Source organism: Dicentrarchus labrax, unplaced genomic scaffold (genome assembly GCF_905237075.1).
Source record: "Dicentrarchus labrax unplaced genomic scaffold, dlabrax2021, whole genome shotgun sequence".
Classification (NCBI taxonomy): Eukaryota; Metazoa; Chordata; class Actinopteri; family Moronidae; genus Dicentrarchus; species Dicentrarchus labrax.
Genome location: NW_026136712.1, coordinates 14,905,897 through 14,921,248, shown reverse-complemented (window position 1 = coordinate 14,921,248; position 15,352 = coordinate 14,905,897). Strand labels below are relative to the sequence as shown.

General features: G+C 42.8%; 1 protein-coding gene across 5 annotated transcripts in view; it reads left to right on the top strand.

The window, feature by feature from the left end:
* The window catches only part of LOC127373103 (zinc finger MIZ domain-containing protein 1), a 112,606-nt gene extending 97,270 nt beyond the window's left edge, over positions 1–15,336 (top strand). For 4 of the 5 annotated variants that reach the window (XM_051417199.1, XM_051417201.1, XM_051417202.1 and 1 more), the window contains 18 exons: positions 3,651–3,786; positions 4,211–4,325; positions 5,067–5,284; positions 5,414–5,615; positions 6,025–6,300; positions 6,387–6,569; positions 6,748–6,825; positions 6,928–7,096; positions 7,189–7,330; positions 8,824–9,034; positions 9,288–9,393; positions 9,493–9,653; positions 9,770–9,837; positions 9,951–10,019; positions 10,109–10,353; positions 10,501–10,664; positions 11,391–11,660; positions 11,740–15,336. In XM_051417199.1, the coding sequence (XP_051273159.1) occupies positions 3,651–3,786; positions 4,211–4,325; positions 5,067–5,284; positions 5,414–5,615; positions 6,025–6,300; positions 6,387–6,569; positions 6,748–6,825; positions 6,928–7,096; positions 7,189–7,330; positions 8,824–9,034; positions 9,288–9,393; positions 9,493–9,653; positions 9,770–9,837; positions 9,951–10,019; positions 10,109–10,353; positions 10,501–10,664; positions 11,391–11,660; positions 11,740–11,847 (2,921 nt within the window). In that variant the 3' untranslated portion in view covers positions 11,848–15,336. Of the gene's footprint in view, positions 1–3,650; positions 3,787–4,210; positions 4,326–4,432; positions 4,490–5,066; positions 5,285–5,413; positions 5,616–6,024; positions 6,301–6,386; positions 6,570–6,747; positions 6,826–6,927; positions 7,097–7,188; positions 7,331–8,823; positions 9,035–9,287; positions 9,394–9,492; positions 9,654–9,769; positions 9,838–9,950; positions 10,020–10,108; positions 10,354–10,500; positions 10,665–11,390; positions 11,661–11,739 lie in introns of those variants that run through there. The other variant, XM_051417204.1, reaches the window with a different exon arrangement.
* Positions 15,337–15,352: the final 16 nt, after the last annotated feature.

Here is a 15,352-nt window from a genome sequence, read left to right as displayed (position 1 = left end):
CCTATGTTCCATTCACTTCCATTACATTGGGATAGAGACAGAAATCACTAGAGCAAACCAAACTGGCCAGACACACCACTACAGGTAAGTAAGAAAATGTGTTTTTGTAATTTGGGTGAACTGACCCTTTAATTTAGAGGCCTCTTTCTTTTTGGTAGAGCAAAACGAGACAGAATCAAGCTATTTAATCAGCACAGTTTATCCCTCTGCCTCCTGTCTGTATGTGCGGTGAAAGGTGGGGTGGGGGAGCATTATCATTGGTAGGAGCATTGAGCAACTGTCAGGGATGCAGTCCACGTCATTTGTCATGCCTCCCCAGGGCTTTATGACAGAGAGTGAAGCTGGAAGCTGCAGGCCCAGCTACTGAACCACCCATCTAGTCCCAGCAGATGCGTTTACCGCCCTTCGCTGTGGTTGACCATCAGGCTGCACAGCTGAGCACCAGAATATCAATACGGCTCAGACTCAGCCAGGCCCCTGGGACTATCTACAAGGCAAACAGGATAGGCTCCTCTCCTTATGGAAGACAGAAACCCATTGCCGCCAGGGAGACCAATGTAAACAGAGCAAAAAGAGGCTCTGTAGGACCAAACGGCAGTTTGATTCACTCCAGAATAGTCGTCGCGATTTTGAAGAGCTACCCCTAAGACGGTTATCTCCAGTTTTGGCTCTTCTCAGGGAGGGAAACAGATGAGTCTATTGAAGGACGGTCTGTGGGAGGAGAGGAGAAGAAAAACAGTAATCCTTTTGTGTTCATCTCCATACTGTCCTGAGAGATGTTTGGGTGAAGGAGGAGGAGGCGGAGGAGGAGGAGGAGGAGGAGGGAGAGACTGTGAGGAGTAACGGGTTGGCGGTTCCTCCTCCTTTCATATGAAACCTGAAGTTTATCCTCTGTGTCAATGACAGAGCGCCTCTCCTTTAAACAGGTTGGTGCTCAGTGGAGGTGGTAATTTTGTGTGGTGATAAGCCCTTTATCTAATGGTGGGGTAGGATAATTCCTCCTTAAGTGGCAGCGCTGGTGCTTCCCTCTCGCTCTTTTTTTCTCTCTCTCTTTCTCAGATATGTATTGTCATTTCCCTGCTTGGCTCAACGCCGTTGTTGTTTCTGTCCTGCGGCTGTTGATGTCGGCCTCGGTGTGAAACGAGGATACCGTCCCCTTAGCCAGACGGCCTCACGGTGGCACAGTTAGGGGATAAATTGTGGAGACATGTTTATCAACATAGAAGAAGTGCAAGTTACCCCTTGTTGGAAGAGAATAATGGGACCTAATTGAGCTGTAACATGCTGGCTGGTCGCCAGGCCCTTGAATTGAAAACTCACTCCATCAGGGGAGGTCTAAGGAGAGGGAGGGTGCTGTTGAAACACTGTAGGATGTTCTAACATAGATGTGAAACTGGTAAACCTATTAGCTGCACTTGGACCCCGTTGTATTTAATTAAAACTAACCTACAAATCTGTGCATCTACCTGGGAGTGTGATGTTTTTAGGAGAACAGCACCTGAGAGGCCTTTTCTGTCAACCAAAGCACAGCCGTGGTAAAGTCAGATCAATCCTCTGGAGGAACAGCACAGCCTGTCTCCTGGCACCTGCCTTGCCAAGAACAGGAGGAGGAAGGAGGAGGGAAAAAGAGAGAAAAAGAGAGGGAGCACAAGCGGGTGGGAAGGAGGAAAAACCCAGCTGCCTCTGTGCCTGAGCCCTGTGCTGCTTTTAAAGGAGTGGGAGGGAGGGGAGGGGGAGAGGAGGGAGAGGCAGGGAGACTGCTGGCACCATCTGTACATGTCTTTTGTATTCCAGCCCTCATCTTTACACAGAGCGAGGCTGGTGTGCTCAGTGTTCAAATGAAAAGAGAGGAGGTGCCTTTTGGGGTGCGATGCTCTGAGAGGAGAAGGTGTGTGTTTGTGTGTCGATGCTGAAATTCGGTTTTGTCCTCGGAAAATTCTCAGCACTCAGAGGACATCTCGTGTCCTATTTATTTTACCTCTGTGTGTGTGTGTGTGTGTTAATGTAAGCCACTGTGGTGTCTTTCCTAATGTGTGTGTGTGTGTCTGTCAGTAGGCTTGTAGTCTGTTTGCAAGCACTCATGTGTGGTCAAATCTCTAGGTTGCCATGTTTGTGATGGGAGTCAGAAGCTTTTGTTTGTTCCTCCCTCCCATCAGCCCCATTAGCCTGATGTCTGCTCTCTCACTGACTCACTCAGCTTTTCTTTTTTTTTTTATCTCTCCCCGTTCCTCTCTTTCTCTCTCCCTCTCTGTGTAATACGTGCTGTGGCAGCCCGTCCTTGCATGTGGCAGCAGGGTGGATCTGCCTGCGAGGACAGCCTGCACTGTCTGCTGTCATATTGACGTGGCTTTTTGCGCGAACCGCAGCTGAAATCACCAAGCACTCTGTTTCACCCACCCGCCCCTCCCCTCGCTCCTCGCTCCTCAGTCAGCCTAGAAGTGCTGTGAATCATAAGAGGAGGTGGCTGCCCTGCTCTTTGATTGAATCCACATTCCCTTTCTCCTCTGACGCTGCAGAGAGAGAGGCTAGATGGAGGCAGGGGAAGCGAGAGGGAGAGAAAAAGGAAAAGTGAGTCTTTTGTAGTTGGCACAGTACAAAAACATGCACTGCAGATGAAAAGCATATGATTCGATCAAACGCGCTCTGTGGTAGCTGCCTAACCAAGCGGTAGGTAGGAAGGTGGAGAGAAGGGAAGGGCTGGAGTCCATCTGCAGGCTCAGAGTGAACCCTAGTGGCCAAGAGCTGCAGTGACATGCTGGACTGACGCTGATCTTTTATATTGCAGCATAAAAGTGCCTCCTTTTGTTCATTACTGTAAGAGGGTTTTATAGTGTGTGAAATACTCAGGTGGTCTCTAGGAACCCCTGGAAGCTTTTCTATTTATCTTAGTCCTAAGGCTTATTTGGATGTTCAAAGGTTGCAAGGTGACCTGCTCCTCACCTGGTGAAAATGTGCTTTTAAATTAACTAACAGTGGCACACATTTTGTATGTTTTTCAGGGTAAAGCCATGCTTTCATGGATATAATATGGGGTTTAGTTCTAGATTTTGTCCATCTATCAATACGTGAAAACATTCTTAAAGTCAAATAAACATAAACCGGTCCATAAGCAAATTAATATTTCTTGTTTGTCCAAAGGAAAAACTTAATTGACCCTTAAAAAGTTAACCTAAATAAGAAAACTAACTATAAAAATACTAATTAAAAGACATAACTGCACTTGGAATACAGCCTTGCTTTTGCTCAGCAGATAATTTAACATTTTTAAATGTTGTCAGTAACATTTCTTATTTTTACTCGGCCTATAGGATGTTTAAATGTTTAATGTTGTTGCATCATTATAGCGGAGTGCAACACTCTACCTCTGTTCTGTTTTGGAGGCACAGACAGGATTCCCCAATGACTCATAGGGTATTTTGCACACAGACATTTATATCATTTTGTCAGTCAGGCCATTGCTTCTCAATTGTATGTCCAAATTTGCTCAGACGCTTCTGTTCCTAAGTTGTTGTTTTCTCTGCCCTCCTCTTCTCACATAATCCCTTTTTGCAGGTTTTCGCAGCACTTGCAGTAGAGGGCTATTACCTCTGCAGTTATTTCTCACAGGACTCCGACAGCACTTATACACTCTTCCTCTGCTCTCTTTTCAGCTCTACTGTCCTCGTGGTGTGAGGAGCTGGGACGCCTCCTCCTCCTCCGTCACCAGAAGAACAGGCAGAACGAGCCTCCAGGAAAAGTGCCCATGCAGCCCCCCATGAGCTCCATGAAGCCCGGCCTCTCACACGGGTCAGTGTTCACACTGCTGCGCTTTTTGGCATGTGTGTGAGGCGTGTTTGTGTGTGTGTTGGGTGTGTGAACAGACAAACCAGGCCCTCGGGGAAAGCCCTTCCTCTCCACATGAAGCCCAGTGTTCCTTATGGATCAGTGGCCAGACAAACTGCCAGACTAACTGCTTGTAGCACAGTCAATAGGGACAAACAGTACGTCACAACCCCTAGTACATGTAGTTAATAATTACAACACAATGCTTGTGCATTTCAACAGGAAGAACGTGCTTTTGTTTTATAATCCTAACAATAAAACGTTTGCCTTTCCCTATCGTGCAGCAAATACAAATATACTTTCTACGACTGTACAGGGCAAATATTTGTGCAGTGACACAGTGCACATTTGGTTTTGTACGTGATGTGTTATTGTCCGTTCCTTGCAGAGATGGCTCTTTTCCCTACGACTCAGTTCCCTGGCAACAGAACACCAATCAGCCTCCAGGTTCGTTGTCCGTGGTGACTACCGTCTGGGGCGTGACCAACACGTCGCAGAGCCAGGTGAGATCCCATACCTGTCCAACAGAGTAAAAGTGTGTCTGAGTGGACAGCATCTGATAGGATCGCATTTCTGATTTGATCTGTTTTAAAGTGATACTGCAGGAGGTTTCTCATCAGGGGACAGTTGAAAAGGGACTTCAGAGGGCATCAAGACCCTCAGTTATGTAAAAGTTGCCCTTTTTCTCAATATCAATATATATTTGTTGTTTGTCAAAGTTTTGTAATAATTTTCTTTAAATAAAATGTCTCTGTCCCATTGCAGTTTGAGAAGTTTAAAATTTTTTGTGTAAGTGACATAATTAAAATCAAGTAAAATAATATATATAATATATAATTTCAAGGCAATGCTGAGGAAAATGTTTTTGGTATGTTTTATTTTCTGAACAGGGAAAATAAGTGGTTTTTTTTCATGGATAATTGGATTTTGAAAAGCCTTTTACATACGTGTCAGAATACGAATAATATCATTTGGGAATGTTTGTGTTTGTTCTTTGGTACTATTTTTATTTTATCCAGGATCTGTGATTGTTAAATCTTAATACATGCACTGATAGGTAGGTAAAAAAAATGTGACACTAGTCTCATTAGTATGAGCAGAATTTGAAAGTTAAAAGTTCTCTGTAATCAATTCATGTAAACTCCTCTTCCTCTCAATTTTGTTGGTAGCAGTTTTTAAAAAAGCATCGTTAAAGCATCCAACATTTACACATATTTATCTCTCTGTATGTCTCTGTCCAACAGGTATTGGGGAATCCGATGGCCAACAACAACAATCCCATGAACCCTGGGGGCAACCCTATGGGGTCAGGTATGTCTGGTAACAATCCAGGGATGAACTCTCCTCAGTTCGCTGGTCCTCAGCAGCAATTCTCCAACAAGGGCAACTCCAACCAGGGCTACATGCAGCAGGGCATGTATGGACGACCCAACTACCCCGGAGGAGGAGGCTTTGGTGGCAAGTAAGTGGACAGTGTATTGGTACTGGTTGTTGCAATTGTTAAAATTGCTTCCAATCAGTTCAAATTCTCGCACACCTCAAGCATGATGGTCTGAGGTAATTTACTATATTCTCTTGCTCTTTGTCGTAGTTACCCTGGAGGGCCTAATGCTGGACCTGGAGGAATGGGCATCCCTCCTCACTCCCGTCCTCCTTCAGACTTTACCCAGCCTGCTGCTGCTGCCGCCGCCGCCGCAGTTGCTGCTGCCGCCGCCACGGCAACCGCCACTGCTACAGCGACTGTAGCTGCCCTGCAGGAAACCCAGAACAAGGACATGAACCAATATGGACCGGTAAGAAAAGACAAACAATTGATAGCATCTGTGTGTTAACATCTGTGTTCATAAAGAAAATTAGTGCATTCTGTGCATATCACACACTACTAGGGAATCTGTTTTATGCTCCCTGACTGTGCTTTCCAATACTAGCAATAGTACTACAATAGGTAGCTGAGAGAAGTGGCTAAATCACTGTTGAGGGTGAATAATTACCCAAAGTAGTAATGAAGCTAAATAGCACATTTAGCGATAACAAAAGCTACCAAGCGGACATATTTTTTCAGAGGTTAGAACATTTTTGTCTTTTGTTACTTTGAAAGATTTTGGTCTTTTGTGATTTGTAATAGACTCTATTCACTACTAGAAATTTGCCACATTGACAGTAAACTCAAAGATGGTTGATTGAACCCATCTTGCCTTCCAGATGAGTTCCTCTTTCCAGATGGGACCAAACCAGGCGTACAACAGCCAGTTCATGAACCAGCCAGGACCCCGTGGCCCTCCGACCCTCCCTGGGAACATGGGTACAGGCATGAATGCATCCAACATGAGCGGGCCCCCAATGGGAATGAACCAGCCAAGGGGCCAAGGCATGGGGCCTTTCGGGGCCCATGGCCAAAGGATGCCCCAGCAAGGCTATGCAGGACCCCGGCCGCAGGGCATTGCTATGCAGGGGATGAAAAGGCCGTACCCCGGGGAGGTTAGTGGATGTGAATTCAATACTTTTTAAATTCACACATGTTTTAGCTTGTTTTTTGTATGTTGAAAATATGTTTGCATCAACAGCCAAACTATGGTGGGCAGCAGTATGGACCAAACAGCCAGTTCCCTAACCAGCAGAGTCAGTACCCTACACCTAACGCCTCGAGGCCGCTGCCGTCCCCCAACTACCCCGGCCAGAGGATGCCAGGACAACAGCTGCAGGGCCAATACCCGCCACCCAGTGGTGCCATGGGCCAGTACTATAAGGTACAGAAATACTGCTATTCACCAAACATTTAATGATTTTGATGAAGATGACGTGATAATTGCAGGATACCATACCAGTAACATGTCTGCAATTGCATGGTGTCAGCAGCTTATTTGGTACAAATAATAGAGGTTATTTGGAGAAAAATCATTTTAAATCTGTTTTATCAAATTACAGCAAGAGCCACCTTTTAATGGCCAAACAAATAACTTCTCTGGGAGTGGATATCAGTACAGCCAGGGTAATATGAATGGGGTAAGTTGATATTTGTACAAATTTTGTTTCATCACATTACAATGCTGTGCTCTTTATAGCCCCACGAACATTTGATTTACTAATTGATTGTCTTCAATATAGCCGCCCAGACCGGTGGGTAACTACCCTCACTCCCCAGTGCCAGGCAACCCAACCCCTCCAATGACCCCAGGAAGTAACATCCCTCCATACCTGTCGCCAAATCAGGACGTGAAGCCACCCTTCCCTCCTGATATCAAACCAAATATCACTGCTCTCCCTCCCCCTCCAGGTCAGTAAATATCCAATGAAGAAATCTTGACAGTGAATTTTTTGCTTAAAAGTTTCGGATAGTCTGACCATGGCTCTTCTTCAACCATGTAGCCAACCACAATGAGGAGCTACGCCTGACGTTCCCAGTGCGGGACGGGGTAGTCCTAGAGCCCTTCAGGCTAGAGCATAACCTGGCTGTCAGCAACCATGTCTTCCACTTGCGGCCTTCTGTACACCAGACGCTCATGTGGAGGTAAGACGTCATGCACTGAATCAACATAAAGTACATTTTCAGATATTCTATCTCCAGTTAAAGCTTCATGATGCAGTAGTTTTCTTTTCCCTGTTCTTGTGGCTTCCTTTTGACGATTGCAATTTTAAGTCTTTTAGGTCTCAGTTGGCATTTTATATAGTAGCAATAAAATTGTCAGGTTCAGTAAAATTGTTTATCAAATGCAAGAACTTTTCCAGGAACCTAAACACTAGTTGTCACAGAATTAATATTAAAAATAGAGATGGTATGTTGTTTTTCATGGTTGTAATATAGACTATTTCTAGATTGGTCTGTAAAGCAAGATTAAAAGAGAAAGAGGCCTTAATGAGAGAGAGAGGAAGAAAGAGAACTTAACGTGAATGTCCGAAACTAACTTATTTAGTTCCTGGCTCTAAGGGGTCATCGTGTACGTACATGTGGGACTATTTGGTCAAAAGGCCCAATCAGTAATATGCAATGGGACTCCACAGGGTGCTATTCTAGGGTCATTACTGTTTTCCCTTGCCATGACCAGCCTTGTTAAAACAATCTATATACATATAAAAAAAAAACCCATCAAATATAACAGCATAATGGCAGAGATTATGAGTGGGACACCAGTTACGGATCATATTATTGTTACAGAAGAAACAACTTGTACTGCAGTTAGCATTGAGGTTAGCATCGACAATGTAGAGTAGAGTCGTCCATTCAAAATTGTGAGGAAAAAATTTTAATTGTTGAAAAAACACATACGTATGTCAATCCATCGTTATGTGGATGACACCCAACTATTCCTTACTTTAAAAACTCTAATGTTCTCTTGTTGTTCTTTTAGTCTGTCTGATCATTTGATTCTCAGTCAACAGGGAATATAGCTTCACATAAGAATCCTGTAGTCAAGAACCAATGGGTATTCTTTAATTCCTCTTAACCTTTGGCAAGCAGATTGAAAAGGTTGTGTGGTCATACTGTCTGCAGCTGAGAATTATTTAAAAAATCAAACCATCATTATTCCCAGCTAACTTAGAGAAGGTCATTCATGCATTTATTTCCTCTAATTTATTGTAATTCCCTTTACTCCTCTCTCAAGCAAGTCACTCTCCCTTCTGGAGCTTATCAAGATCATGAAATGAGGAAACCTTCTGGTGTCAAACCGTGAAATCACATCTTCTGTTTGTTTTAGCATTGATTAGAAGGTTGGAAAGGACGTTGGAAGGATCCTACAACAGGGCCCAAAGGCTGTAGAATGAATTAATATTATTATTACATGGAGTATAACAAGATCTGTATTCATAGTTTGTCTGTACTGACGTAGGATCATGTATGACCAAGAGCCATGAACTCAGACAGATAAAATGTTAAAATCTATTTCATCAGAGACAAGTTACATGATTAGTGAAAACTGACTGCTGTTGTCTTATGTTTTATTCTTATGTCCCACAGAGCATGTTGTAACACTTATTTATTTATTTATTTTCTTGCCTGTGCAGATCGGACCTGGAGCTGCAGTTTAAGTGTTACCACCACGAAGACCGTCAGATGAACACCAACTGGCCGGCGTCGGTCCAAGTCAGCGTAAACGCCACACCGCTCACCATCGAACGAGGCGACAATAAGACCTCCCACAAACCCCTGCACTTGAAACACGTATGCCAGCCAGGCAGGAACACAATCCAGATCACAGTCACTGCCTGCTGCTGTGTGAGTACACAAATCTCCTGAACTAATAAAAAGAGGTTTATACAAATCCACACACAAATAGCAGTTGCCAGATAAATAAAAGGCAGAAATCTACCTGCGGGTGATATTTAATGCTGAGGCTTTAGAACAAAATAAAAAAATCTGTCAGGTCTTTTTTCCTCTGGATACACATATTGGAATAGTAAAGAAACTATTAAACTAATGCACCATATGAGGATGTTTGTGACAGTGACAGTGTTGTTTTCTCTTGCAGTCGCACTTGTTTGTGCTGCAGCTGGTCCACAGGCCCTCAGTTCGCTCTGTCCTCCAGGGCTTACTGAAGAAGAGGCTTCTGCCTGCAGAGCACTGCATCACCAAAGGTACACGCGAAAGAACACAGTCACACTTCGCACCCTACTGTCCTGATTGTTCTCAGAATTCTTGCTTATGCGCTATATTTCTTTCCGTCTGCTTCAAAGTTAAGAGGAACTTCAGCAGCGTAGCAGCGTCATCAGGCAACGCAACGCTCAATGGAGAGGACGGTGTGGAGCAGACGGCCATTAAGGTCTCCCTCAAATGTCCGATCACCTTCCGACGAATACAGCTTCCAGCAAGAGGCCATGACTGCAAACACGTTCAGGTAAGCAGGGATAAATAAACACACTGAGAGTCAGAAATCTGACGCCTTAAGTGAATAAGAGTTTTAAAATAGTGTCCTGGCTAACAAATATGTTTTGTTCTTACTTGTTCTTGCAGTGTTTTGATTTGGAATCATATTTACAACTGAACTGTGAGCGGGGGACATGGCGATGTCCTGTATGCAAGTAAGTTTTCCATCCTAAATACATAAGAGTGTTTGCTCTGTCTATAGTTTTGACTGTAATCCACGCAGTTGTCTCTGTCAGAATTTTAAGCCCTGTGTCTCTTCTCTCCTCAGTAAAACAGCGTTGCTAGAGGGACTCGAAGTGGACCAGTACATGTGGGGAATCTTGAACGCCATTCAAAAGTAAGCTGAGACAAGAAACAAGTAATGCATAAGCATTTCTCTGTATTTCCTTGCGTCTTAACCATTTGATTTCATCTGTATTTCACCAGCTCGGAGTTTGAGGAGGTGACCATTGACCCAACGTGTAGTTGGCGACCGGTTGCCATCAAATCTGATATCCACATCAAGGAGGATCCAGATGGACCACTGGCCAAGAGGTTTAAAACGATGAGTCCCAGCCAGATGATCATGCCCAATGTGATGGAAATGATAGCTCAGCTCGGTCCTGGACCGTCGCCGTACCCGTTACTATCTTCTCAGCAAGGGGGCAACAATAGTGAATACGGCAGCCATGGTAGGATATAAACATAAAATCCTAAATAGACAAGCATACATCTTCTAGATGTTGGGTATGAGCTTTAAAATAATGTAACGAAATGTACATGTATATATAATAAATGTACATTTGCTTGTATTTACTGTTTTTTATTTTGTGTGCCAGGCAACAGTTACCAGGGGCACGGGAACTTTGACTTCCCTCACGTCACCCCTGGTGGTACGTCGATGAATGATTTCATGCACGGTCCCCAGCTGTCTCACCCACCTGATATGCCCAACAGCCTGATGGCCCAAGACAAGCCACTCTCCCACAACATGCCTGACTCAGTGAGTTCTCCCGCCGAATACGGGGTCATCTCATATCAAATACATGGTAGAAAGGCTTAGATGGACAACCACTCACAACATTCAACTCTCTACTGTACATGTGTTTCTTTTTTCCCCAATATGACCACCAGAAAAGGAAAGTTAATAGCCTGACATTTTGGGAATTATGCTTATTCATTTTCTTGCCAAGAGTTAGATGAGGAAGACTGGTACCGCTGTAAGTCTGTAAGTTAGCTTAGCACAAACACTGGGAGCTAGCCTGGCCCTGTTCAAACAAAGGTAACAAAATCTGCCTACCAGCAGTTCTACCTACTAGTTAGTTATATTTTTAAGAGTAGAAACAACAATGCATAATTTTATGCAGGGTTATAGGGCTATGGCTAGGACTATTTCTTGGCTAGGACCAGTAACTTCCTAGCGTCTCCTCTAATTCCCTGGCAATTTTGGACGGAGCCAGACTAGCCGTTTAGCTAAGTAGTATCAATCTCTCAAAAGAAAGCAAATAAGTTTATTTCCCAAAATGTTGAACTATTCCTTTAAGATACCACTTAACTAAGATAAGTTCATCAAACTGAGTTTTAAGTTATGGCCACTAAAATCCATTTTTAATTCACTCACAAAACAAACAACTCCAAGTTACCAAACAAATAACAGTCAGATTAATCCTTAAACAAAATACCTTCTAGTTACAACCTTGGTCTAAATATTTTCCCCCTCTCTCTACAGATACCTCACTCCGCCGGCAATGACCAGTCGCATGGTCCTTTGCAGCCGAGCTTACATGCACCTCCACACCCTGGGAGCCAATCAGGGCAGCAGCTACACCACAGCGGGCCTCCTCAGCCATCACGACAAGCTCCTCCGCCTCAGCAACAGCAGCAGCAACAACAGCAGCAGCCCGGCCCCAACAACCATCCCCACGGCGACCTGGCCTTCAACCCCTCCAGCAGTTTGGACAGCCAAGCAGGGTCGGACATGCCTGAGCCATCTTTAGACGTGAGTCCTGACAAACAGCAGAAATGTTTAAAATAATCGATTTTTTGTGTGTTAACCAAATTTTCCTTTTTCCTTACAGCTTCTTCCAGAGCTCGCTAACCCAGATGAGCTGTTGTCGTACCTGGACCCGCCAGACCTCCCCAGCAATAGCAACGACGACCTTCTATCGCTCTTCGAAAACAACTGAGGCAATTCAGACACACATAAACTTTTCTGACTGCCTGCAGTTTCCCTGAGAACCCAGGGCGGTCCCTCAGTACTTGATAAACACAAAGATGCACTCCCTTTCTCTTCTTCCTCTTGTACAGTTTTCATTGGCCAGCGCAGATTGACTGAAAGAGGTTAAAACTCAAAGACACGGTGGGATGCGGAGGGAGGGTCATCCCGCCCTCTCACCCCGTGGCGATACTTTTGAACTGTGCAGCTATACTCAGTTAATTTTTTTACGCCACACAGGTGTATGTGTGCACATTAGGAACGTGTTGTAGCATTTTTTATTCATGTTTTGTTTCCTTTTGAGAAGAAAAAGGAATTCACTGTATAAAACAGAAAAATAACTGAAAAAAAACTGCGCTATCTGGCCAGTGTGCGTTATGTCCATATTGTTATTCCAATCTGAGAGGCCACAGCTTCCTGGTGTCACAGCTCCATTCCCTGACTGGTCTGGTTAGTCGCACTGTTTTTGTCCACCACACATCATTTAAAAGCACAAAGAGATTTTGGCAATGCAAAAAAAAAAAAAAAAGAGAAAGAAAAATAGACAAGTTAGATCAGCTTATTTCTGTCCTTGACAAAACGTTTTTTAAGTAATTTTTTGCTCAACATTTTAAAAAACGATTTTTGGGAATGATTGGCTTCCACTTTTTCCACAATTTGATACATACATATTTTTGTCAAAAAGAGATATCCCTGCTTTTCAGTCCTCTGTGGGCTGACAGCTGGAACTGAGAAGATTTTGGCCCCACTCAAGCAAAAGAACTTTATATTACATACCAAGAATAGCATACCTGCACTTCTGTGTTATCATCCTCCTGTACAGAGGAGTGATTTTAATGGAAACGAAAGGTACAGTATGAGAAATTGGAGTTTCGTGTAACGATCCTGCTGCGTTTATTGCTTCATGCTACAACTCCTTCCATGCCGTCTGCTCTGCATGAGCCCTGTTGTCGCTCGTGTCACCATTTTTGCAACGTTGCATCTCTCTCCCTGTTAAATGATGTGCTGTTTAAGTAGTCTACAAAGTGCATGTGTGCCAAGCCCTTGTCTAGTGCTGTTCCAAGTGGTAAAAAAAAAAGATAGTGTGGTTTTTATCAGTTGCTGTTTCCACAGCTCTTTTGTTTGTATGTTTGTTTTTGATTTCTGTCAGATTTAGTATGATTTATTTAACACTAACATTGAAGGGATAATGCTGATATCAGCGATACATTTATCATGTATTTGCTGGATATACTGTGTTATGTTTGTTTGTTTTCTTGTTTTTCTTGCTGCATAATTAAACTATCCATAAATCGTTTGGGAAACTGCTCAACATCACCAAAGTTAGAGGGATGAAAATGGAGACGTTTGCGTTTGCTTGGTCCCGTGTAAGACTGAGAGACTGAAAAGACTGTGTGACTGTGTGTGTGTGTGTGTGTGTGTGTGTTTCTATCAGTGTGATGGGAGGTAATATTGATTTCAAAGATATAGGGGGAGGACAAATACAGTTTATCCATCACTGCTGTTCAAGAAGTGGTTTTTAAAGCAGTATTGGTGCAGACCTTTTGCCACATTTGTTTTCAATTTCACTTTTTGAGAAGAGTGCTGTTCAGTATGCAAATGTATTATTTTTTAAGAAATGCTATTGTACTGTAAATATCATTGTGAATATTTTTGTATCATCTTGATAATGTTTGTCCTTTGATCATTAGTCGTCCAACCTAACCACGTATGCTCCCAAACTCCCATCTAACCACTGACTTTGTTTGTAACCAGCATACGACAGCTGTCTCGCCTCCTTGTTGTGGGTGGAGCCAGTACAAATGTCTCATAAGCTATTTCCTGCAGGTCATTGTGCTTTCTAGTCACTTTCCTCCCTGTGCACTCTGTCTCACACCTGTCGTTTACAGACAGGTGTCCCATTTTTACGTGCCCCCCCTCCTTCCCCGCGTCAGCTCGAGGTGATTGTGTAGCATCATTTCAGTTTTCAGATGTCAAGCTCTGTCTGACGCAATGTTTTCTTTCACACTCAGATGTATTTGATTGAAAAATGATCAATGTTGTCTATTCACGAGTTTATGTTAACATTTATCAGTGATACTGAACAGTAATGGTTTTAAAAAGATGTGGTATCAGCTGGCTTTCAGTGTAATTAGTGAGCTATGTGAATATCATAATTGTTGCTAATTGTCAATACACAGTGGTATTTTAAAGATATATCACAACCATATTTTAAAGAAATCCATGATATTGTTTATATTTTTGTTATAGAAAATGTGGCTTTTTTTTAAAAGCACGAGACCATATACATTTTTATCCCCTTTTGTTTTTGGTAAATTATTTTGTACTGGTTTTTCTTATTAATCTGTAAGGCTAGAAATCCAATTTCTTTCAACTGTAGCATTGTGCTGATTTAACCAACCTGGTTTTATGTAAACATTATTTTAAACGTCATTTAAGAAATATTATTTTGTTCCAGTTCGGCACACTGACATGTTGTTTCATATTTATGTCACAAAGAGACATCAAATAATCCCTCTTTTAACGATACACTGCCACATTTTCATTTTTAACTATCTGAATTGAAACTCTTCATCAATCCCATGGAAGTCGTTCTCTTTTCATATTTTGTTCTCACTTTCGAGTGAGCCAATTTGGTGTTTAAGGCAGCACCCCGAATCTGTAGTTGCACAATCACAATAAAGGGCCATTTCTCTGGGGGAAGTTGTTTTAAAAAAAAAAGAAAATAAAAAAAATACAGAGAGTAAGGGCACGTTCATCATTCTGGCCTGGAAAGGATGTTGAGGGCAAGGCTAGATCAAACGTCCCAAGGATGCCTGTATATATGTAAATGAATATAGAGACATGTGAACAGAAATGTATTCATTTTCCCTGGGAATGTGCATTGTTTCTTCAGAATAATAAAAAGCTTGCAACCCCTCTACTGGAAGTGGCTGAATATGGAAAATGAAACTTGTTAGTTAGTGTCTGTGGGTATCTCTCAGCATTTTGTTCCCCCGCTGTAATATACTTTCACCTCTTTTGTTAGGGGAACTGGGACAGCTATGTTTTACATGTAATATTTAGCCTAAGTGTTCTAGTCTGTCACCTGCATACTCTGAGGTGCTAAAGCTAAAAAAGGAAGAAAAAAAAAAAAAACAAGGTTACAAAGAAAATTTTTGTTTGGAGGGGTGGGAGAAAGGCGGTGGGAGGAGCGGGTCCAGAAGATTGTAACCGAATCCATAGTTTGTACAATTTTTGATATCATGAGCAGTTGGAAAAATGATACAATCTAAGGTGATTCATGCAATGTGGCCATTGTCTCTATTGTGTACATTGTATGTACAATCATTTCATATTCTAAACTGGTCAGAAAATAAAGGAACTAATTGTGATTTTTAGTCTTGCAGAACTGTATGTAGTTAGATGATGTGACAACCTAATATTTATCTAATAAATATGTATTCAGATGATACCTGTATGCCGCTGTGGTCTTG